The following is a 24,707-nucleotide window of genomic DNA, read 5'->3' as shown; positions in this document are numbered from 1 at the left end:
ATGTGTTTAGAAAACGTGAATATTCAGCTTCAAGTCTGTGCATGCAATGTTCTATTATGTACAGACTGAGCACTGCTCAATGAGGAGTGCTGTTCTGCCCACCTGGTGATGAACTGATGTGGAGGTTGCAGTGGCTGTTTCTGGAAGCTCTGCCATGTGTGGTGGCTGGCCTACCTCTGTCATGGTCTTCCAATTTCCCCTACCCTACCAGCCCACATGCAAGTGCAACTCTTGCACTTTTCCAGACAGGTAAAGCCAATTTGGCTTCATGCTGGAGAGGTAAAGAAATGCAAACTGAACTACCATCAACTTGTGGGAGAATGAAAGGGGCCCAGTACTGCCCACTTTCAATCTTGGGGCTGCTAGTGGCTGTGTCAACGGGTGGAGGAAGGCCTGGGCCTGGGCCTCCTTTTCTGGCATGGCATTGGATCTGGAGGTGGTATCGACGGTTCTGCTGGAAGGAACGGGAGGGGAAAGAAGGAATGGGTTCCTGCTGCAGGATTCCTGTGCCAACAAACTTGCAGTGCTTTGGCCCCTCTGGGCCTCTACACTATCAAAAGGGAAGCTCGTGCAGGCTGGGCTGCTATAGCAAGTCAGGAGGCCACATCCCAGCAGAGGCCAGGAACCTCTGGGAACAGGCAGCCCTTTTGGCCAAAGCCAGGTACTCAGCCATCTAGTAGTGTGTGAGCCACTGTGCTCAAGGCATGAGACAGAATGCTGCTGGAACTCTGAGGACACCCAGGAAGGAGGCTGCCACCCATCAGCCAAGGCTAGAGGTGCTGGGAGTGGGGTCTTGCACTCAAGGACTGCTGCACCTTCAGATTTGCCCTCCTAACCTCTTAACTGGGGTCAGCCTGGCCTTGGGCTGCTGGTGAGACATGTCGTCACCCACCGTTCTCTCCCTCACCCCCAAGAAGAGCCTGAGGATAAAGAAGGGGTACATTGTGTGCATGCAGTATGTGAGGATAGAAGGGAGACCAAGGGACAGAAAATGTTTGTCCAGAGTAGTTCCAGATGAAGCAATCATTTGAAGATTTACCTGGCGAAACTTTGTGGTATGAATGGCAGAGTCCCCCAGAGCCTCATGGAGCAGCCTAGCACAGACTATGGGGACAGCCATACTGCCTTCTAGTGTGAGCTGTGACCCTGAAAGCTTGGTCTATGACAGGCCTTCTTGACCCAAGCTGTGCCCAGACTTCTCTCTTACCCTGGGCAAGGCTGATATAAGCCCTGTTACTTAGTTTTCACACTGCCATCCTTGTGCCTTGTCTGCCTCTCCGAAAACCCCGGACTGTTCTCCCTGGTGCTCTGGAGCTGGGGGAATTACAGCTCATGCCTGGGACAATGAGCAAAAAGATAAGCACCAACTGAGTCCAGGCAGAGATACTGATCTGCTAAGGCAGCCAAGGGCAAGGTGTCTAGGCCAGGAGCAAGCTGGAACAGGCCTGCCAGCGGCACCACGAATGCCTTAAAACAGGGGTTCAACCCTGGAACTGCATAAGCGGTCACAGAGCATTCACTCATCAGAGTTTGACTTTAGTAATTCACAACACAACTGGACAGTCCGGCACAGGAGCACTGGTTCTGGGCTTTTGGTCCCTGTAACCCCTTCTTACCCTCAATGAAAAGATGGATTGTCCTTGGAGCTACTCCTGAGAGGATTTCTAGGTAAAAGCAGACCAAGTCAGCCACCAATCCCTCTGGTTGCCTGGCTCCAGGGCTGACCTATGAGGTAAGCAGTTGACTAGTGGGTGACTACAGACTCTCCCAGTTCAGATAAACCCTAGCCCAGGCACACTCTAAACACTGAATTCAAACAACAACCCCAGCCTAATGTCTCCAGCCTCCACGGCTTTCACAGTGCCTCTCCCTAAGGCTGTTTTAGCTCTACCATTCCATTCATGTGTCCTCATCTGCTCTAAGAGCTAGGTGGGAAAGACATTATCTCCTCCAAACTCCCTTTTATTCATATAGAGAAAGTGAGGCCCAGAGAACTTAAGTGATGCACCTGAGGTAAAACTGAGCCTATAATTGGGAGCTACTGATGCTGCCCAGTAAACCCCTGAGCCTCCCCCGTGACCAGAATTCTACCAGGCTGGCTGAGTAGCTGGAAGGGGTTCACATATCACTACCACCATTCCTTCCCCTGCTCCAGTTGTAGGCCTCCACTGTGCATGCCAGCAGTCAGTGCCCTCGTACTCCCTTGCACACGTTCCTCATTCCTCTGACAGATGTGGCTTGGTTTTCCAATTGTACAGTCCTGCACATTCAGGAGGGGAGGTGACGGCAGGTGTGGCTGCTTCTGCCTCTTAGCTGCATTTGGCCTGTCAAGAGACTTCTTGCCAACAGCTGAGAATGCCAGACACTTCCAACTCTTCCTGTCCCATGTCACAGAGGGTATAAAGAATGTCTCTAAACTCTACTTCTGTCTCCTCTGGTGCCACAGTTAACTGGCTCTTAGCAATGTTCTGCATCTGATGATTGTGAGGGGAGGTTTACCTCTATGGGTCAGTGGGTGACTCTGACAACCAACTGAGCCATCAGCTATCCTTTCCCAGTGGCTGCAAAGGGACACACCTGAGAACAGCCTGTGTGTCTTCATCAGCTTAGGCTACCATAGCAACATACCATTGACTGGGTAGCTTCAGCAACAGCATGCATTTCTCAGTTCTAAAGGCTGTGAAGTCCGAGATCAAGGCTTTGGCAAGGTAGGTTTTGTCCTGGAGCGTCTTTCCTTGGCTTGCATGCAGCCACCATCTCGCTGTGTGCTCACATGACCTCTTGCGTGCGTGTGCGTACATGTGCGCATGCATGTGCCCATGTGCATGTGCAGGGGCCTGGGGGGCACAGCAACGTTCCTAGTGTTTCTTTTTTTAAGGGCAGTAATCCCATCATGATAGTCCCACCCTAGTGACCTCATCTACCCTTAATCACCCCCATCAAAGGTGCCATCTTCAAACAAACACCCTGACACTGGGTGGTTACAGCTTCAATATATGAATCTGGGGTGGGGCACAAACATTCAGTCCATAAAACCATGGTAGAGATCATACTTCCTAAGGCATCTCAGGCTCCTCCTGTGGTGTGAGGCCTAATGTGCCTCCTTTATTTTAACTTGCCACTAGAGACTGGGGTTTCCCTTGCTTTTTCCCAGCAATGGTTCATTACCTTAAGAAAGGCACACAATGACCCCTGGTTTGGCTATCCAAGCCTCTGTCTACACCATGCAGACAACTGTGAAGATGTCCTTCTTGGTGCCTGACTAGTAAGAAAAATCATTTTCCCTCTAAGGGGTACCTCTATCCATTAAAAAGTCTACTGATGGGAGAGAAAGAACCCACATGTAAAAAGAATGGGTACACTGTCTTTTAGTGTTAAGGCTTACTTCTGAGGTAATATGTGAGGCACAAACACCATCTACCCTGAGAAGGTAGCCCCTAGGCCAACTGTTTCAAAGCTCAGTGGGCTTGTGGCTGCCCTTGTTGTCAATGAAGGAATCAGCATGCCTGATCTACACAAAGAAAGGCTACACAGCAGGCCTGGGCACATGGCTATATGTGAAGGCAGCAGTCGCTGGTCTCTGCAAATGCGGCATGGAGCCGAGGTGTGAACCAGAGACAGGGGAGCAGGATCCTCAAAAGGGCCTAACTGTAGGAAATGAGCCCTTCACCAGGGACTTTGGCACAGTCGGGTTCCAAACATCACTCATCAACTCACAAAGCTCCAGTGAATGTAAACGTTTATTAAGCAAGGAAGCCATAATTATTTAAGCTCTTAAGTGCTTCCATTGAGCTGATTTCAGGTTCCCTTAGTTGGAGTCCCATTCTGTCTGGGCTTCTCCAGCAAGACTATGGAGGGAAGGCAGGGCTTGATCATCAGGGTCAAGACTTCAGAATTCTTGTGGCTAAGACAAAACAGCCTCTAGATTTACTAGATTAAAAAGGACTCTGGCATTTTTTTTTGGTTTTTTCTTTGTGTTGAAAAATTTGAGCAAACTCTCAGCAGACTACCTTCCTGTGGTGGAATGTGGATATGCAAAGCAGGACACAGGGCAGATGGGACACCAGAGCCAGCTGTGGCTGCCTGCTGGCACACCCTAGCATACTACGGATCACAGGCTGCCTCTGCAGCATAACTTCCAAGAAACAGGCTGTGCTTAATAAACAATTACAAACATAATCTATCAGGAAACAATTATTTCTCTAACCCCAACCCCTACTCCAAGGGATTTTATGCACCTTGAAGGTCCCCTGGTCATGCAGACCTCATTGGCTTGGCCCCACCCCCATTTCCCCTCATCGTTGGTCATGAAAGTACTGCTAGCGCTGCTTGTTTGAGCCATGCTGCTCCTCAGGTGTCAAGTATCTCATCTGGTCTGGCTGGTATGCAGCAGGGCCTTGGAAAGCCTGTTGACTAGGAGGTTCCTCGTCTCCTATGTCAGAAACTTGCACCTGCCAGGAAAAAGTGAAATAAGGTGGAATGTTTTACTAGAGTTCATGGGCCCATTTTTTGGTGGTGGGAGGATCCCTTTAGTTCAAATAGGCAAGCTGCTGAGAAATACCTCTTTGGAACATGAGCCTTCAAGGTGATGGTAGGCGGGAGAGCTGGAGAAGATGACGTTCATCTGCTCCTCTCTCTCCCAACAGCATCTTGGCTTAAAGAGCAGCAGAAGCAGACCCAGACTTTCTCAAAGTTGCCTTAAAGCTCCTGGATCTGTGTCTGGCCTTCCCTTTTCCAGCTTCTCTGCCAGCCATGGCCAGCCAAGGCCACTAGTCTTGGGCCTTGGACTCAGTGATTTCCATGCTGACTCTGATTTGCAGCTAATTGGCCCACTTTAACAAAATGGCAGGAGAGGTACCAATCCACACTGGAGTGTGGAGGAGGGAGGAAGAATGGATACAAAGATGGTGTTACAAAGTGTTGGCTGTGGAGGTCTTTTCTGGTTAGGGAGGAGGGATTCCTTGGGTTATGTTGCAAGGTGATGCAAGATTTCAGTGAGTGAGACTCAAGGGGGTGGAGAGGACACTGGGAGCACAAGGAGCATGGCTGGGCTCTGGGCAGACAGCTGGAGGTGTCTGGGGACTTGTAGGTAGAAAGGTTCCAGAAGGCAGTAGGGATAAACCAGGGCAGGGTAGTGAGGGCTGGGACGCTAAGAGGAGGAGCTTAGGCTTCATTCTGAGGATAGCAGTGAGCCCTTGAGGATTTGTGGCCAGGGAAGCTCTGACATGGTCCTGCCCTTGGCTCTTCCACTGCTTTCTTCCAGCTGAGCAACCTTGCAGAATCTGACCTTCCCCACTTCCCTGGGCTATGTGCTCAGCCTTGTGCTGGTTTGGCCTCTCAGAATCCCCTCTAGGAGGGAAAGTGCCTCAAAAATAGGCATAAAGGCATAAAAAGTTCTCAACAAAGTCTGGCTTGGTAACGGAACCACAGGACCTATTTCCCCCTCTGATCTCTCCATGTGAGCAGTCCCTCTAAGTGACCAAGTTTCTTGCAGTACTGGTGGCACGGATGATCAAGGTGTATATGTGAAAATAATCATGCCTTTGCTTGCTTAAAATATTTAAACTCCTTTTTGCCTTAGCTTACTATTTCTTGTGGTTGTTTTGGTTTACTTTTTTGTTTGAAGAAAAAAAAGGTTAAGCTATAGTAAGATTTTTAAAGCTCCAGTGAAAACACCTTTTGTAAGTTCAGTTCATTAGTGAAATTTGTGTGTGGGGAGTCCCCACATGGCCTGCTGGGAGCAAAACCTGCTATGTAACTGCCATCTGGACCAGCTTCTATCCTGGAAACATGGCCACTGCAGATGGTCCCCAAGGTAGGCCTGCCCTTCAGAATACAGGGTACCCCATAGACGGATACCAAACACATTAAACAGAGGGGCCCTAGGTTTATTTTTAGTGCAAGGAAACATACTTACACTAGGTCCTAGATTTTGTAGCAGAACTAAAGATCCATAAATCTGGCAAGAGGCTTGGGATCAGACAATGAGCTCAGATTCAAAAAATGGCATGGCTCACTTTGCCCATGTAACATACTTTTGAGAGAAGTTTCAGTCAGATTGCATCCAAGATCCACTAGGCCGGTTCACTTTTTTGAGGAACCTTGCAGAGAATACTTTTACTCAGCAATGAGTGCTACCGTCATGTGAGTAACTGCCCTCAAGTGTATTCAGCTTTGAAGTCTGGCTCTCACACACAGCATGCTCTTGGGGTGTGTGTTATGAGGAAAGGGCCCAGAATCCCTGTTGACCTGTGCTGGAGGGAAAAGGAGAAGGCTGTAGCATACCTGACGGTAGATGGGTTGGCTGTGCATGGTGCCCTGCTCATCGCAAGTCCAAGTATTCAGTTGGATAACAACTTGATCGCATGGATCAGACAGCTGTTCCCAAATATGGACGTAATCCTGTGGGATCTCCACGGTGCTTATGGTTGAGTCTGAACTTATGGGAGTAATGCTGGAAGAAGAAATCGCCCCAGAGTTTGGGGTATCTACCAATGGCAGGTGGCTCATAGTGGGCTCCTGATTCTCCTCAGGATGAAAACTGTAAGAGAAATAATCTGTTGCAGTGACATGGATCTGGACATAACCAATGAGACACCCACATGGTCATCAGTAGGTGCTTCAGGCACATTTGGTTTGTAGCCACACCACAGGATTTACTTGTTTGTATTCTCACTTTGGGCTGACTAAGACTCAACTTATCAAAGGAAAGTGAATGTAGACACTGAAAGAAATTACAATCCCTTGTCTCAAATGGTTTTATTTAAATTACTTGGACAGTCTTGGTTCTGCCACAGCTATGCTCTCTGTGGCCTTGGGCAAGTCATGTCATCTACCTTGAAAGAACTCAGGAAGCTAGTGGCTGAGCAGAGACTGTAAGACAGATTTCCAAACTCCAAATCCAGTGCTCTCTACACAACCCTAAGCCTGGAAGTCTTGTGATCAATATAGATTTTTGAGCCCCATCCAGGCTCTGAATCTATACTTTCCACACCCTCCTCAGGTGGATTCTGATGATCAGGTCAGGTGGGCAATATGGCCCTAAAGCAGTCTACATGTCAAAGTCACTGATTCTAAATAAAAGCCCAGAAGGAAGTCCGGAGAGCTTTGGGAGACCCGTCTCAGAAACCTAGTATTCATTCAAAACTATTTAGTGGGCCCCCGCTATGTGCTAAGCAATCCTTTCATTGCTGAGCAGAACCTTCTCTTTCTAGCACTTGAAGCTGAAGACCTTATTATCGAGCAGAAATGTGTTTGTGTCCTTATACTCCCACTCAGGACTCAACCTTCATGTGTTCTTGGCTGATCTCAGCAATTTAGCAATTGTTTCACTCTCACTTCCCTCCTACTTTTCATAAATGCTATGGAGATACCTGCACTTGGTCTAGTGGAATCACCAGATTCCAGGAAAGTTAGAGAATGAAACTGGAAGCCCAGAAGTTATTCAGCTTTGGACACAAAAGACTTGTCCATAGATGCCCTGTGCAACAGACCGGGCTTGGGGAATCCAACAAAGTGATTTCAAGGTTTGTGGGCTAATTCCCTAGCATTGAGGCTTCCTTATCTAGTCCTTTCTTCATGGGCACCCCTTTGTTCCATCAATGGATGCTTAGCCATGTGCTACACATGCAGAGGCATTGATGGCAGTAGCCACAGAGAAGATAAGTTGAGAGCAAGCTGCTGTTGATGAGAGGGCTGCTGGTGTCACATGGACAGGTCATTTGTCTGTGGTCTCAGGCATGGGATCCAGCCATGAGGGAAAAGCAATGATCACAGCACCTATCACCATTCCATGCATGTCTTACCTTTGACTCTCATCTTCTTGTTGCCCAGAGTTTCCATCTTGATAGCCAGAGAGCTGTTGTTCAGCTACTATCTGGATAGGAACAACAATGGGTTGAGTCTGCAAAAATCTAACAGGGTTATTGCAGAGGGGCTCAGTTACACCACTTGGGTTTTGCAGGCATATCTGCAGCGTATGATTCCCCACGATGACATTACGCTTCAGTGGCTGCTCTTGCAGCTGCTGCTTCTGCTGGCCCTTCTTTGTCCCTTTCTGCAGCATCTGCCACTTCTTCTGTTCCTGCAGCTTATTTTTTCTCTGCTGCCTCTGCTCCTGCAGCTTCTTCTTCTCCTGCATCTTGTGCTCCTGTAGCTTCTTCTTCTCCTGCATCTTCTTTTGCTTCTGCACTTTCCTTTGCTCCCTCAGCTGCTGCAGCCGCTTTCGTAGCTGCCGCTGCTGCTCCTTCAGACGTTGTTCTTGCTGTGCCAGTTGCTGCTGTATCAAAAGGCAAGAGATAAAAGGACCCTGGTGTCTGCAAGAGCCTACCAGAAATTTATTTAACACTCCTATTCAATTTTCGCAAAGCAAAAGGCAACAACAGTTGAGCCTCTCTGCACATACTGTGACTGTCTACTTGTTAGACTGGATACTAGTTGCAGCCATACACCTGGCAGCGAGAGTCTGCTAATCTAGCACATATGTACATGTATGTATACATGGTCTAGCATGTGCATTCAGGTCTAGGTAGCCCAGGATTTTTTACTATCTTGGGCAAATAAATTGCAGCCAACTGGATAGCCTCTACCCCTTAAGGAGAAACAGGTGAGTCAAAGTCCTCAAGAAAACAAAATCCCCTTTCAGACACACAGTTAAAACAGCATTTCCATACCTGGGTAAAGGCAGCACAAGGTTCCTGAAGCTTCCTAGTGTTTTTGAGAGAGTTGTATAAAGATAAATCACAGAGTCGCTTGATCTCCTTGGGATGTGGGAGAGACCGCTTCACTTGCCCAGTGTGTTGTTTCTGCTGTTTCATGGACACTGCCTCCAAAGGTTGATGATCAAGACTGACAATGTGGTGTGATGTGTTTGGCTGCTTCTGTAAGGACACAGTATCACAAAGGTCTTATTCACAGTCCACACTTTCCTTAGCGCACAAGACAAGCTGGGCATGGAGCAGGACTGCCCATAGGCAAGCCTGCAGGAAGCCTTGGCTATATGGAAGTCACACCTACCATTGCCAAGGCCTGGCTGGGCCAATCTCAGCTCTTGTAGTCAAGAGCAAAAGGGAAAAACTCTAAGTTCCCACTGGAGATCACTTTAGATATCCCATGTCACCCTGTGGGCAGCAGCTGTCACTAACTGCAGGCCCTATTGACTAACTCCTTAAGGCCTCCCAAGGTCCCTCTCTCCTCTTCCATCTGCCACTTATATAGAACGGTCTCTGACCTGAAACCTAGCAGCCTGACGTGTCTGAAACCGATTCATCATCACTTCCAGTGCATCCTGCTGGTTTTGGATGGTATCATGCAGCATCTGAGTCCTCTTTTCAAGTTGCTCCTTCAACTTCTTTATCAGGTCCAGTTCCTGGCTAATGATGCTGTATACAACTGGTGATAACAGCTGCGATGGCTGTGGGTAGGAATTACTTATGGTTCATGTACAGGGACAGTGGTTTCTCCAAGTCTTACCATAGTGTTTCACTTCAAAATTTCTGAAAGACTGAGAATGCAAATGGTAGCACTCAAATCCTGATTTCATTCATTACTAGAAAGTTTGAAAACATGGTTAGAGAATTTGGGACTTCTAGATAAGAAATGGACCATGCAGATCATTTAACCTGATTCTTTTCCCAAAAAGAAAGATGTAGAATTGGCCCAGAGACATTAAACGACCTGCCTAAAGTCCTTAGTGGAAAAGTCACAGGCCAGTGCCAAAGTATTCTACCCCTAGGTCAAATCACAAATGACAGTCCACCAATAGGGTCCCTGCTAGCAATGCAATAATGAAAATCATCAATTGGCACTTCCTCTGTTCCAGGCACTCTTCTAAGCACTGTATGAAAACTCACAGGTCTGATCTTCACAGAGCCCTGAAAAGTAGATACTGTCATTGTTCTCATGAACAATTACAGTACTTAGGTGGACTCTTCTGTAGGTCCTGGAAATCTAATTTTAACTTGGATAACAGCCTCACATCTAGAAGGAAGCAAACATACAGGTTTATAAAAGTAGAGAGTGTGTTACAGGGCAAATGATGCTCCATATTGACTGGAACAGAAGGAGTAAGGCAGGTGACATATGGAGGAGAAGCCAGAGTTTTGTACAGGTTCAGGCAGCCAAGGAACTCAGATTTTATTCATTTGCCACGTGGCACTGCTGCTAGAAGGTGTGTTCTTATCAGGGATGTAACATGCTCAGGTCTCAGTTGTAAAACATCCCTTCTGGTACCCGTGCAGAAGATGAAGTGGTGGGACAAAGGAAGCTTGGAGTTTGGGACAAGTCAATTATAAGGCTGTAGGAGTAATTCAAGGTAGAGATAACAGGGGCGTGGAACAAACTAGAGGTAGATGATATAAAAAGGAAAGGACACCATTTGAGAGAAATTAAGAAAACAGCAAACGCTGGTGAGGATGTGGAGAAAGGAGAATACTCATATACTGTTGGTAGGAATGTATTTGTACAGCCACTATGGAAAACAGTATGGCGATTCCTCATGTAACTAAAAATACAGCTACCATATGATCCAGCAAATCCCACTGTTGGGTATACACCAGAAGAAAGGAAATCTAGATCAAAAAGATACCTGCACCCCCATGTTCATGCAGTACTATTCACAATAGCCAAAATTTGAAATTAGCCCAACAGACAAATGGCTAAAGAAAATGTGTTACCCTGATTACCCTGATTGGATCATTAAGTATTGTATACATGTATTCAAATATCACATTACCTCCAAAACCATGTACAACTATATCAAAAATAAACAAACAAAATTCTAAGAAAAAGATTAACATCCACAATATCTTAAAGTAAAATGAAGTTTGAAAAGCAATAATAAAAAAGAAACTGAGCTGGGTGTGACGGCTTGCATCTGTAATCCCAGTTACTCAGGAGGCTGATGTGGGAGAACTGCTTGAGGCACGAAACCAGCCTGGACAACAAAACAAGAACCCTGTCTCTTGAAAAACAAACACAAAAAAGGTGGATAGGACTTCTCAGCTGATTGGCTGAGAGGGACAGAAAAGAGATGAGATCCTTGGAAAGGAACTATCTTTCAAGGCTGGAAGTAGGGCCTGGGAACAATTGCTATTTGCCCTGAACTGTGCTGTATACCATGCCCATAAACAAGGTCAGAGAGCCACAGTCCTGATCCATAAAGAATTTACAATATTAAAATAAGAAAAAGGTCCACACACTTGCAACTTCTAGAAACCAAAAATAGACTTATACTGTGGTCCATCAATAACCTTTACGAGTAATATAAGTACATAGATGAGTTGAGAGAAAGAGAGAGAATACCCTGCAAGTTGTTTTCTCATCATTTGGAATAAAAATTATATATGTATTTTTAGTCCATTGAAAATTGTTCAAATTGTCCCTCTTTCTCTATGTATTATATGTCTCTTCCTATAAGAAAGCAGACATTCACTAGACCAAAAAAAAACCCAATACACACACACACACACACACACACACACACACACCCCTCTAAACTTAGGACTGGAAGAAACAAACTTTACAGGTTATCACATCCTCTCACCCTCTCCAAGTAGGAATCTTCTCTTTGCTGTTCCTGGAAAATGGACTGCCAAACATTGGCTCTAACCTTTCCACTGAATTACAGGAGACTTGCTATTTTGAGAGGTGACCTAATCTATCTGAGAAGGGCTAATAGTGCCAGACTGCTTCCTTGATCCTCTGGAACCACATCTTCCACCTTATGACCCTTTAACTATTTGTATAAAGCTGTCCTGTCCCTCACCATTATTCCCTTCTCTAGTGTCTTCAGCAACTGATTAAGATGTTTTCCAGCCCCTTCCTCATCCTGGTCTCCAACTTCCGGATACACTCCAGGTTGTTGATACATGGCATCCAGAAATAAGCCTAATACACTAGGACACGCAGAGCCAGATGACACACTTACATTGCTGGTTGTTTTGGTGATTTTTTTTCAAAAAAGTAATACTCAAAAATTTAACTACAAGTTAATTCAAAAGAGAAGATAAACCTGTCAACAGTGAAAGGGGGGACCACAAATTTTGTCATAATAAGGACATAAATCAGGACAAAATGAATTTTCACAGAAATTTCCTTTTAAATATCTCAAAGGTTTTTCACGGCAGTCTGCAAATCCCTGCAAACCAAGACATTTCAACATGGAGAAACTGAGGCTCAGGAATTTTCCAAGGCCACACTGTTGAGGCCAAACTCAATTGTGTTCTAGCCCTTAATTATTTTCATTAGATGAGTATCCCTTTGACATTAGAAATTGAGTGACTAATCTTAGGCTCAGTGACAAACGCATGCAATTCCACATTAACTGACCATAAACTCATTAGCTTGGGTTCTAATCCTGATTTTAATAATTCTGTCTAATATAAAAGATGATTGTACAAATTGGGTAGAGGAGCTACACAGAAGTTAATCCAACCATTTTTATTTCGCTTTGCACTGTACATTGGTACTAACGTTTCAAGATTAGGTATATCTAATACTCTGAAATGCATGTTCTAACCTAATAAAAATTCCACTGGGAAAACCTAGCTTGTAGTGCAGGCAGAGGGTTGGTATGAGTAGGCCAGAAGGTTGTCTTCCCTCTAGATGGTTAGCCTGCTCTAACAGGTGGTTAAGAGCAGGGCTCTTAAAAATACCACCTTTTCTTAGTAGCTAAGCTTCCTATTTGGCTCAAACTTTCCGTCAAGTACAGTGTCCTTGGGATTTCATATTAAGAAGAGCACAGGGATTTGGTACTTAGAGAGCCTCCCACCTCCCTGTTTGTGAAGGTCCATTGAGTTATCAGCTGCATTTGAAAATCCAGTACAATAGAAATAGTGGTAGTTTTGAAAAAGTAACAAACATACCTTCTTCAAAGTGAAGCTGATCACAAGAGTGAAAATTTGGGCTTTGCAAGATTAGCTGTTTAGATAAATGTGTGAAGCAAGTGAACTGAGACTTTCAGAGGTACCTGAGCACTGGTGCCAGCAGTCTCCAGGTCCACTGAGTCCTCTGTGTCCATGGAATCCATCAGGCCTGTCTGGTCCAACAGATCCACTAGGTTCTCTGGGTCCTGCTGGCCCTTTGGGCCCTCCTTGTCCACTGAGTCCTCCTGGTCCACCGAGAACTCCAGGTCCACTGGCTCTGCCTTGTACAACGGATTCACCTCAGGCTCAAATTGAAAACCTTGCAAGGATAATAATGTTGAGGAAGAAAGCACAGGTGAGTTCAGGACTTAAAAGCAAAAGTATTAATGCTATCAAAAAGACTGGATAAGAGAGTCATTTTACTCCATGTTAAGGATGAGGTGTGCCAGGTGCCAGGAATCATTCAGAATATTATTTTAAAAATCTGTTCATATTTGAAAATGAAGAACAGGGAGAGAGTGAAGTTACCACTGCCTGTTCTCCACCTTAAGCTAGTGCTTAAACCCACTGCAGTTGTTAGTGTCATTTCATTCATTATAAAATTATTTTGGCTCTGCTTCTGGAGATTTGGTATCATCCAACTGATAAAACCAAATTAATCTAGTCATAAATGACTTCTGAACAATTGGGTTACCCAGAATGTGGGACCTCAGGAGTGCTCAAAGTGCTCTGGGAGGTGTTATGACATGACTTGGTTTCAGGAGCCCTGAAAAGCACAGTGGAAAACATTATTTCAATAATGTAAAATGGTACAGTCATTTTGGAAAACATTTTGTCAGTTTCTAATAAAGTTAAACACATACTTCCCAAATGACCCAGCAGTCCTACACCCAGAAGTTGAAAACGTATATGCACACAACACGAAAACTTCTATGCAAAGGTTTAAAGTAGTTTATTCACGATCAAAAAACACTTGGAAACAACCCAGATGTTCTTTTACTGGTGAATGAAGTTTTAAAACCTGGTATATTCATAAGATGTCATACTACTCAGCAATAAAAGGGAATGAATCATTGATTTATGGAACCATGGATGAATCCTAAATGCATTTTGCTAAGTGAAAGGAGCTAGGCCAAAAAGCCTAGATATCATATGATTCGTCTTACATGACATTCTGGAAAAGGGAAACCTGCAGAGGTGAAACACCTCAATGGTTGTCAGGGGATGGGAAACCAAGATTCAGTACAAAGAAGGAGCACAAAGTAATGTTGGGGATGATGGAACTATTCTGTTTGGTACTGTGGTGATGGATACATGACTCTTACCATTTGTCAAAATCAATAGAACTATATATCACAAATAGTGAATTTTGTTGTACATAAATTGAAAATGAATTGATCAGGAGGTGGGAAAACCCAGGTGAAAACGCAGCCTGTAATAAATGAATCTACTTCTATTACAAATAAATGGCATATCCACAGTGACGGGGTGAAAAATAAAGAAGCTGACGTAGCAACTTTGGAAAACAGAGGTTTGCCCAGATGCTGCAAGGTTAAAGACAACAACAACAACAACAATAACAACAACCGCCACCTGCACACTCAAACTAATTCTCAAACTTATTCCAAATGGTAAATTTGTTTCTTAAGGGATACAGGTTAGCAATTGTGAAACTACTTTTTATGAACGTTTATGCATTGAAAAAAAAATCAATAAACATATGATAGATAAGAGCCAGGTTTATCACTGTCTGAGATACAAATTACAAATAAACACACAGAAAAGTGTAGAATGAACCCTATGGTAATGGACTGGAGTAGGAGATATCAATGAACTCCTGTTGTTGTTGTTGCTTTTGTTTGTTACATGCTGAAATAAATACAGATGGGTGTTTATGCTTGCACAGGTTAGTATGAATAGACATCTTTCCTGGCATTGTCCACTGAGAGGGCTTGGAAATGGTGACACATCTGTAACAATGAGTGCAACTACCACCCAGATCTTCATTTCTAAATACCACTCTCCAAATAAAGGACCTAAGTAAGGTTCCTTAAAGAAGGGATTGTTTTCAACAACTTGCAATAATGGAAATAAGTAAGTGAAGGGAAAAAAAAGACGTAGACATGGTAAAAGGACAAGGGAGCCAACCTAAAAGAGCCCCATGAGTGAGCCAAAGTTGAGACAATTTTTTAAAATGATGGTATTGAATTACAAACCAAATAATTAAAAAATGCCCACGAGATCATCCTGATGTAAATGAATGAATGAATAAATGAATGAAAGAGAGACAAGAAACAGCTCTTTAGTACAGCAAGATTGCAGTTTCTAAATACATAAGGAATGAGGGAAATAAAAAAATTGGCACTAGAACACCACAGGAGTAACTGCTGCAGGCCAATTCCACTGATGATGCTACAATGTGAAGGAGAGTTTAAGGAGAAACAGGAAACATTATTTGTATGTTATCAGTGTACCTCTCCTCAAATATTTGGTAAGTACAAAGGGGAAAACAGTACCACCTTAACCAGGCAATCAAGTTAACACCACCAGCAATGAAATATTCCATCACGTATATTCTGATATGATGCACTAAGGAGGGCACATCACATCTGTTGTATTCTTTCTCAAAGTGCAAGACCTCAATCTCATCTTGAAAAATCATCAGACGAGTCCAAATTGAGGGACATTCTACCAAATACCTGGCCCATGTTCTTCAAAAGTATCAGATTAAAAAAAAAAAAAAAGAAGCAAGACTGAGACACTGTTAAAGACTGGAGTAAACTAAAAAGACGTATTGTTTAAATTCAATGAGGGATCCTGGGTTAGTTATCAGGACAGAAAAAAAAAAAAAAAAAAAACCTTTCTGGGAAAACTGAATAAAGGCTGAATCTCACTTAAAAGTTTTGCATCAATGTTAACTTCTTAGTTTTGACAGTTGTACTATGGGTATGTAAAATGTTACATTAGGGGAAGCTAAACGAAGGTTATCCTAAATGGGATCTTTCGCTTATTTTTCTATTTTTTTTCTGTGTGCTATTTTTGCAACTCTCTTTAAGTCCAAAATTATTTCAAGATTAAAAGTTTGGAAAAGAGAAACATCTTGATTAGGCAAAGTGACCCACTCTGTCACCTCCTACCTGCTCTTTGCAGTGTGGGGTTGCATACCGTACCATGCTATGGGTGTGAACAAATTGCCCTTTAATCATAGCATGATTTTGGGATGACCATTGAAAATATTTTGGAAAATTCTGATTTCTGGATACTTCCAGTGTTTAGATCCTTGGTTAAATCTTTCTCCTTAACTCTTTTTCCACTAAAAACCATTTTCCAAATCAGTTTAGCATTTTTTAATTTTCTGATTCCAAGTAAACAAAGCTACTAAATTATCTATAAGTGACAGCGAGAAACCTATGAGCTACTTGACTTCTACCTTATGAGCCATAACGGCTAACCATCTCAGTATGCTCATTTTGTTGGAATAGTCATCTGTGGAAGGTTATAAGGATTTCTCGACCATTGGCTTAACAGTAGTAAATACAAATAATTATCTATAGCAAAGTTACAATGGTAAGTCCAGATAAATAGGTTTAAAGTAATCATTGCTCTTATAAATTTTAGAAATCACAATTATGAGTTCATGGAGTTTGGCCTCTCCTGCCAAAAATCAATTGTTTTTGAAGGATTTTTTTAAACACAGCTTTGAGATTGATAGCAACAATGGAAAAGTTGTTAACTAAGAGTTGTTAAGTGAAGATATTAAAATAGGATTTAAAAACTGAAAAAAGAGTGAAATAAAAATTAAAACAAAGCTTATTATTTCTATATATGAAGATTCCACATACTGATTATTTATGACAGGATTAATTAGGAGATATGATCTGTGTTATGCATCCACCATTTCCTTAAATTTTGTACGTTTTATACAATTATAGTTATGAAATGTCTTTCATATTGAAACTCATGAAATAAATATCACTGTTTTTTAGAGACTCACTTTCCCCTTTTATTGCCATGAAAACTCAATGACAAGAGATTTCTCTGGAATCCAAATACTGTGTCATAGCAGAATAGACTACATGAGTATAAAAAGATAAAATGCTATTCCTTCAAGGACTGAGATACAGCATCAATTTTTAGAAGATTAAAATTACATAGGAGAGCAGACCATTTCCAAGCACTTGAAACTGTGATGAAATACTTATTTTTATTATTCTCAAATCATCACCTCAAATATTTACAGGAGATGAAGAAAGTTGGACTTCACTCTGTGATTTCACACTATTATAAATACAGCGTTATATTCATGTGAAAAACTGTAATTACCCTGTAGGTGACTATTTTTCTTCTGATAGTCCCTATCCAAATGCATAAATGTACCTACCTGGAGATTCAGGAATATTATCCAGGGAAACTGTGCTGGAGCAACAAGTTGAATCAGAATCTACAGCAGTTACACGAATGTCTTGTGGTCCACGGTGCTTAACCTGTGTAATCTCAATTTGGTCCTATAAATTTCCAAAAAAGAAAGATAGGACATTGCATTTTGGAGTTAGAATAGGAAACACAGGCAGAATACAAATTGATGCATTTCACATCACAATTTCTAACACTGCTGCAATCAACTGAAAACCTAACACAAAATCATCAAATACCTCCTTAAAAATATCTCTGGAAGATAACAAGCAGAGATTATAGATGCCACAGGTATACATTGACAAACTCAATAAGAGAAACACAGTATACATAACACTAAAAACAAAGGCATCAAAAATGTTTATAGATCAAAAGGCATGGCAAAAACAATTATGGATTTCAGTGGTGTCAGTAGGATGCTGTCATGATAGTAGCCAATGATAGTAGTCATCTCATCTCCCATTCCTCATTATTAAACCCAAACACACTGGTTCACAGAGAAATGGGACAGCAGTGGGAGAGCTGCACCTTCACTGATAAGGCTATTTTCCCAGAGTTCCTGCACATGCATCCTAGGCTTAGACCAATAAAAGGCCAACTGGGGGCTGTTTAACAACCATTCCATATCTTTTGGCAGATTAAAGTTGTAAGTATTATTGGCAAAAGTACTTTTAGCAGAGAGGTGAAAAGGCCTCTAAGAGCTTCTAGTGCAATGTTATCATTTGATAGTGTCAACGAGGGTAAGGCCATATGGACAGGCAGAAGCAGAGTGAGAGAGAGAATCTATTGGCTCCAAACTCAATGCTTTCTTTCCTAAGCCTGGCTACCTTTGAGCCATTTGTTGCCTTTAACTGTGTACATATTTCTATTGAGTGATAGTTCCTTAACAACTGGGTCTTTTTTGAATAGTCTGTGGATCACTGTCTATATGAAATTTAAGTACCTGGTTTGGCAGTTAAATCTTTTACATCCCTTACAAAATATTGTGTTTGCTTTTGTTTTGGATTGGCTTAAGACACAGACCCATGCTGATTTTTCTACAAGGAATCTGTTTGTTGGATCACATCCCAGCATTTTAACTTCAGAAAATTGTGAAACCTCACTGTTCAAGTGATTATGTTTTATACTCCTTAAAATAAGTGATATGTTGTTGGAGATGTGACAATCTTTTCATTATTTATGATACTATGGTGAATTGGTATTCATTAAGAGGAGATATGACCTGCCTCTGTCCTCTTCCTTTGGTTCTTCTTCATAGCCATCTAACGATTTAATCACTACCTCTTTGTTTCCTGGATTATTTTCAATAGAAATTTATATTCTCAAATGTTAATTAAGATGTCCACTTTGGGTACTCATATGTTTTAGCTTATCAATATAAATGCAGTGAGCTTAAATTAACTTAAATGACAGCATCACACGCAGTAATGGTAATTGGCTTGGAAAAAAACAAAGCCAGTAAACTACTTTGGAAGCAAAAAGATACCAATTTAAAATGCAATTAGGAGTATGGTGAAAATGCATACATGGGGATAGGAAGATAATCAACATGCTTTTACAGTTTTGAGTGAAATTTTAGATTCACTTTTATTCTATAATTGTCTCCATGAATAGTATCCTGAAGGATATGAAGAGAGAGACATGGGTTTTGAGGTTGGACATAGAGTAGGCTTCAAATGCAAACTTCAATATCTGATGGTTAGGTAAACTACAAATATGTAAAGGGAGAGGGGACAAGGGCATTCAAAAGTTTGTCCCCAGATCTTTGCATTTTCCCTGTGGTGGCTTAATGTTAAAAGTGCTCTGGCTAATTTTTAGGAGATCCTTGCATTTTACTTTTTTGGGGGTGGTGGGGAAATGGCCATAGGGATTCCAATCAAGACAGCAGATCGGACAGACATGGGCAAAATGCTAGATAAAATAGAGCAGAATTTTTTTTAAAAATATGCTCAGTTTAGAAATTGTCTCTGGACCTTATTTTTTCTCTACCTGCCACTACATTTATGTGATTCCCTTTATAGAAAAATATCTCAAGAGTTTTTTATACAGAATGCCTCCAATTCCACCATCCTCTTGTAAACCTACTCTCATCAGACATTATCTCCTTGAACCCCACTATACTCCACCAAAACTTTTGTCAAGTTTAGCAATGACCTACAGGTCCTGACTCTAACGGTCATTTCTCAATTGTCAACCTACCTAATCTATCAGTGGTATTTGACATTGTTCACCATTCTTTCTTCCTGGAAATACTTTCTTCACTTTGTTTACTTCCTACCTGACTAGTCACTTGTCAGTCTCTTTTGCTAGTTCCTCCTTTTTTTCACTAATCTTTTTCCTTTGAGTGTACTTCAAGGCTCAGTCCTTGGCCCTTGTTACTATCTACCTTATTGGCCATCCTCCAGGCTTACAGCTTTAAAACCATTCATGCTGATGATTCCGAAATTCAAATTTCCAGTCCAGCATTATGTCTCCAATTGGATGTCTAATGGGAATCTCAGTCATAAACATTTTCAAAACTAAGTCTCTAATATTACTCCTCCCCCAAAAGAAAACACCATTGGCTAGGCACAGTGGCTCATGCCTATAATCTCAACACTTTGAGAAGCTGAGGTGGGAGGACTGCTTGAGCCCATGAGTTTGAGGCCAGCCTGGGCAATATAGCGAGACCCCATCTCTACAAAAAAAATTTAAAATTAGCTGAGTGTGGCAGTGTGTGCCTGTAGTCCCAGCTATTTGGGAGGCTGAAGTGGGAGGATCATTTTGAGCCTGGGAAGCAGAAGTTGCAGTGAGCCCACCATGCCACTGCACTCCAGTATGGGCAAGAGAGTGAGAGACCCTGTCTCCAAAAAGAAAGAAAGAAAGAAAGAAAGAAACACCCTTAAGCTTGTGAATTCTTTCCATATTTTTTATTTTTTTCATCTTAGTTAATGCAACATTATCCTACCAGTTGCTCACATCAAGTCCCTTGAAGTCATCCCTAACTCTTCTCTTTTTCTCACACCCCTCATCAAATACCAACAGATGCAAGGGCTCTTCCTTCAAAATATTTTCAGAGGGCCGGGCATGGTGGTCCACGCCTAGAATCCCAGCACTTTGGGAGGCCCAAGTGGGTGGATCACGAGGTCAGGAGTTGCAGACAAGCAACTTAACATGGTGAAACTCTGTCTCTACTAATAATACAAAAATTAACCAGGCATGGTGGCATGCACCTGTAATCCCAGCTACTTGGGAGGCTGAGGCAGGAGAATCGCTTAAACCCGGGAGGCAGAGGTTGCAGTGAGCCAAGATTGCGCAACTGCACTCCAGCCCGGGTGACAAGAGCAAGACTCTGTCTCAAAAAAAATAATAATAATTCAGTATCTGATCACTTCTCACAACTTTTATGGTTGCTACCTGCTCCAAGCCATTATCATCTCTCATTTGGACTGCTAATAGCCTCTTAACTGGACTCCTTAGCTTCCATCCCTGCCCTTCCTCCCAGTCTATTCTCAACACTTACTCTTTTAACAAACAAGTCAGGTCCTGCCATTTTTCTGCTCAAAACTCTAATCGTTCCCCATTTCATTCAGTGTTAAAGCCAAAATCTATACAATGGCTTCCAAAGCCCTACTCAACCTGATCTCCATTACATCTATGACTTCATCAATACCTACTCTCAGCTTTGCTCACTCTGCTCCAGCTGATCTCACCTTCTTGTTATTCCTCTAAACACCGAGCATGCATCCACCTCAAAACCCTGCAGTAGTTTTTCCTCTTCTTGAAATAGTCTCCCCTGATCATAGATGTCTTCATGGCTAGCTTTCTCACTTTCTTCAAGTCTTTGCTTATACGTAATATTGTACTTCCACACCTCCTGCATTCCCAATTCTCCTCACCTTGCTCTATTTTTTCAATGCCTTGTCACCTTCTAATCAATGATTTCTTGATTTAATATTTTCATCTTGTTATCGTCTGTTTCTCACTGTTCGAATGTAAGCTTCTCTAGAGCAACAATTTTTCACTGTTTTGTTAACTGATGAATCCAACACCCAACTTATAACAGTGTTTGGTATCTGGTAGGTGTTCAATAAATCATTGTTCAATAAATCAGTAAATGAAGATATAAAAAACAAAAGGGAAACCATTCAACAAATAGAACCATATGACAAAATAGTTTTAAAAGTAGATGCCTCATTATGTAGTAAGAGACATAGATATTGAAATCAGACAGATCTGGGTTTGAATCCTGGCTCTAACACTTATTGTGTGACTTTGGGCAACTTATTCAATAGCAAGGCTCCAAGATTTACCATCTGTAAAACTGGAATGATAATGCTTTATAGGTCTGCTGTGGGAGTTAAGCACCCGGCCAAATGCACAAATAGGAAGTTCTCAATACACTTTAGTTTTCAGTATTATTATTCTTCAGGACTTACCTTCTTTGACCACTTTTTAGACATTTAAATAAGTATCTGTTGAATTAGTAAATGACTAAGTGCCTACCATAGTAGGTACAAAATCAGTGCAAGATGCTTTCACGATTATTGCCTAAAACATGTTTGCCCTGGCCTCTTGTTTGCACATAATCAGCTCTAGCAGACTGCTTCTGTGTCTGATATGCACTATGTCTCCGCTATCCCACTCAGCCCTTCGTTCATACTCAAAGACAGCTGCTTCTGAAGATCCCACCCCACCTGCCACCTCCTGGCACAATGGATTTGGGTGCAAAAGAAATCTGACAATGCACAAGCTCTAATTCTGACAAACATGCCTGTTTAGCATAACATGGCTAAGGAGCAACCTATTTCTAGGGATGGATGGCAGAATGTAAGTGGCTAGTAACGTAAGTTCCCTACACTCATCATTAAGAGAAGTATTTGGGTCAGAGTCAATTAAAAAGGATTTTCTTTGGACTGGCATCAGTGTTTTTACATTAGCCATTTCTGTCCAAATGGTGAGGTGGTAGTTTTGTGAAAGGAACTTTATATCCAATACAAACACCTTGTTTTAAATACCTTGTCAATTAACATCCGTTTTCAGTAGAACATGCTTCTTTGAATACAGGGTTGCCTAGAACAACAGCTGATGGACCAGACTATGATGCTTCCTGGCAGGGGGCTTGAGTGCTTTGGTGTGTTTTTCTTCAAGTTTCTTCTGCTTTGATTTAGTTGAGATCCTTGAATCTTTAGGTTTATAGCTTTCATCAAATGTTAAAAACTTCTGGCCATAATTACTTCAAAAGTTTTCTCTCTGTACCACCCTCCTACCCTTTTGAGACTCCATTTACATATGTCTTTGGGTGTTTGAGGTTTCCAACAGTGAGCTGAAGTTCTTTTCTTACTTTTTTTTTTTCTCCTTGTATTTCATTTTTGGAGAGTTTCCAAAGCTTTGTCTTTAAATCCACTGATCTACTAAATCTACAACATCCAATCTGCAACTAATCCCACCCAGCAGAGATCTAACTAAACTTTTACTTTGAGATATTTCCCCTATCTTCCACATCTCTACTTAAAATTGTGAACATATGCAATACAGTTATAGTTGTTCTAATATCTTTGTCCATGAGTTTTAGTTCTGGGTTTGTTGCAGATGAGTTTCTATTGATTAATTTTTCCCTTCAATAAAGTTCCTATATTATTGCTTTTTTGTGTGCCTAGTAATCTTTGACCGAATGCCACATTATTGTTAATTTTAACTTGTAGTGCAATGAATATTTTGTATCACTATATTGTTTATCTTTATTCTGAAACATAGATATATACTTAGTGCTATAGTTTGAATATGTGCCCCAAAGTTGATTTGTTGGAAACTTAATCCCCAATGAAACAATATTGAGAGGTTAGAATTTTAAGAGGTGTTTAGGTCATGAGGGCTCTTCTCTCATAAATTAATTAATGCTGTTCTCTCATGAGTAGATTCGTTATCATAAGAGTGAGATATCAATAAAAAGATAAGTTCAGCCCCTTCCCTCTTCTTTTTACTAGTGTGGTTGCCCTTCTTCCACCTTGGGATGACACAGAAAGAAGATTCTCACCAAATGTGGGTGCTTCGACCTTAGACTTCCCAACCTACAGAGTGTTTAAAAAATCTGTTATGTTTTGTTTTGTTTTGTTTTGTTGTTGTTTTTTATAAATTACTCAGTCTCTGGTATTGTTACATCAGCACAAAATAAATTAAGACAAAAAATTGGTACTCAGAGTGGGTTTGCTACTATAACAAATACCTGAAAACACGGAAGCAGCTTTGGAACTGTGTAACGAATAGAGGCTGGAAAAATTTAGAGGAGTAGGCTAGAAAAAGCCTAGATTTCTGTAAATATAATGTTAAGGGAGATTCTGGTGAGGGATAAGCAGAAGAAAAGAAATGTAGGGAAAGTCTGGAACTTCTCAGAGATTGCTTAAGTGGTCATGATCAGGATGTTAGTAGAAACACGGACAGTAAAGGCCATTCTAATGAGATCTCAGATGGAACTGAGAAACAAGGTATTGGAAATAGGAGTAAAGGCGTCCTTGTTATAAACTTGGCTGAATTGCATCCATGTCAAAAAGCTTTTCTCTTTTGGGTAGAATTTAAGAGCTATGAACTGGGATCTCTGCCGGAAGAAATTTCTAAACAAAATACTGAAGGAGCTGCATGGTTACTTTTATCTCCATGTAGTAAAGTGGGAGCAGAGATAATATATTTAAAGACAGAATTCATAATTAACAGAGAAGTAGAATGGAAAAAGTTAGAAAATTCAGGGCCTGGTCATATAGGTGAAAAGGCTTGTTTGGGAGTGCAAACTAAGGGTTTTGTTTCTTTGTTTGTTTTAAAGAGATTAGTGTTCGCTAAAGAGACCCTTTCAGAAAAAGGAAGCCAGGTACTATTCATCAAGAAAATGGAAGAATGACCCCAAACACATCTTAGAGATCTTTGAGGCAAGCGAGGACCTTGAAGGCAAGGTTTTCAGAAAGCCTTGACTCAGGACACTGCTCTCCAACTGTGGCTACTGCCCAGCTGTGTCTCAAGTGCAGCTCTACCTGCCACTCTGAAACATGCAAATAGTGAGCCTTGGCAGCATCCACATGGTACTGATTCTGCAGAGGGTGGCGTGCAAGAGCTATAGGGCAGTGACAACTTCCACGTAGATTTCAAAGGATATCGCAGACAGCTTGGGGGCCCAGGCAGACTTGTTGCAGGGGTGAAGCCACCACAGAGAGCCCCAACTAGGGCAATGTCTAGTGCAGTCATGGGAATGGGGCTACCCCTAAGATCTCAATACTGTGGAGTCACCAGCATGCTGGCAGAAGACTACAACCCAGACTCCAGTCTGTAAGAGCTTCTGGGTGGACGAGGCTGGCAAAGCCATAGGGAAGGGGCTGACCAAGGCTGTCCAAGGCCTTAGGGACCCAACCACCTGGGGCATGGAGTCAAGGAAGATTATTCTCTAGCTTTTTTTTTTTTTTTTTT

The 24,707-nt window shown here is 42.1% G+C and overlaps 1 protein-coding gene across 1 annotated transcript in view; it reads right to left on the bottom strand.

The window, feature by feature from the left end:
* Positions 1 to 4,310: 4,310 nt before the first annotated feature.
* The window catches only part of PASD1 (PAS domain containing repressor 1), a 66,418-nt gene continuing 46,021 nt past the window's right edge, over positions 4,311 to 24,707 (bottom strand). The window contains exons 9-15 of the mRNA XM_017500885.2: positions 17,245 to 17,368; positions 12,968 to 13,197; positions 9,261 to 9,412; positions 8,673 to 8,886; positions 7,806 to 8,278; positions 6,286 to 6,541; positions 4,311 to 4,451 (exon numbers count right to left, since the gene is read on the bottom strand). Coding sequence (XP_017356374.1) covers positions 4,320 to 4,451; positions 6,286 to 6,541; positions 7,806 to 8,278; positions 8,673 to 8,886; positions 9,261 to 9,412; positions 12,968 to 13,197; positions 17,245 to 17,368 — 1,581 coding nt within the window. The 3' untranslated portion in view covers positions 4,311 to 4,319. The remainder of the gene's footprint in view (positions 4,452 to 6,285; positions 6,542 to 7,805; positions 8,279 to 8,672; positions 8,887 to 9,260; positions 9,413 to 12,967; positions 13,198 to 17,244; positions 17,369 to 24,707) is intronic.

The sequence above is a fragment of the Cebus imitator genome, unplaced genomic scaffold (genome assembly GCF_001604975.1).
Source record: "Cebus imitator isolate Cc_AM_T3 unplaced genomic scaffold, Cebus_imitator-1.0 Scaffold273, whole genome shotgun sequence".
Classification (NCBI taxonomy): domain Eukaryota; kingdom Metazoa; phylum Chordata; class Mammalia; order Primates; family Cebidae; genus Cebus; species Cebus imitator.
This window is presented reverse-complemented; position numbering and strand designations above follow the sequence as displayed.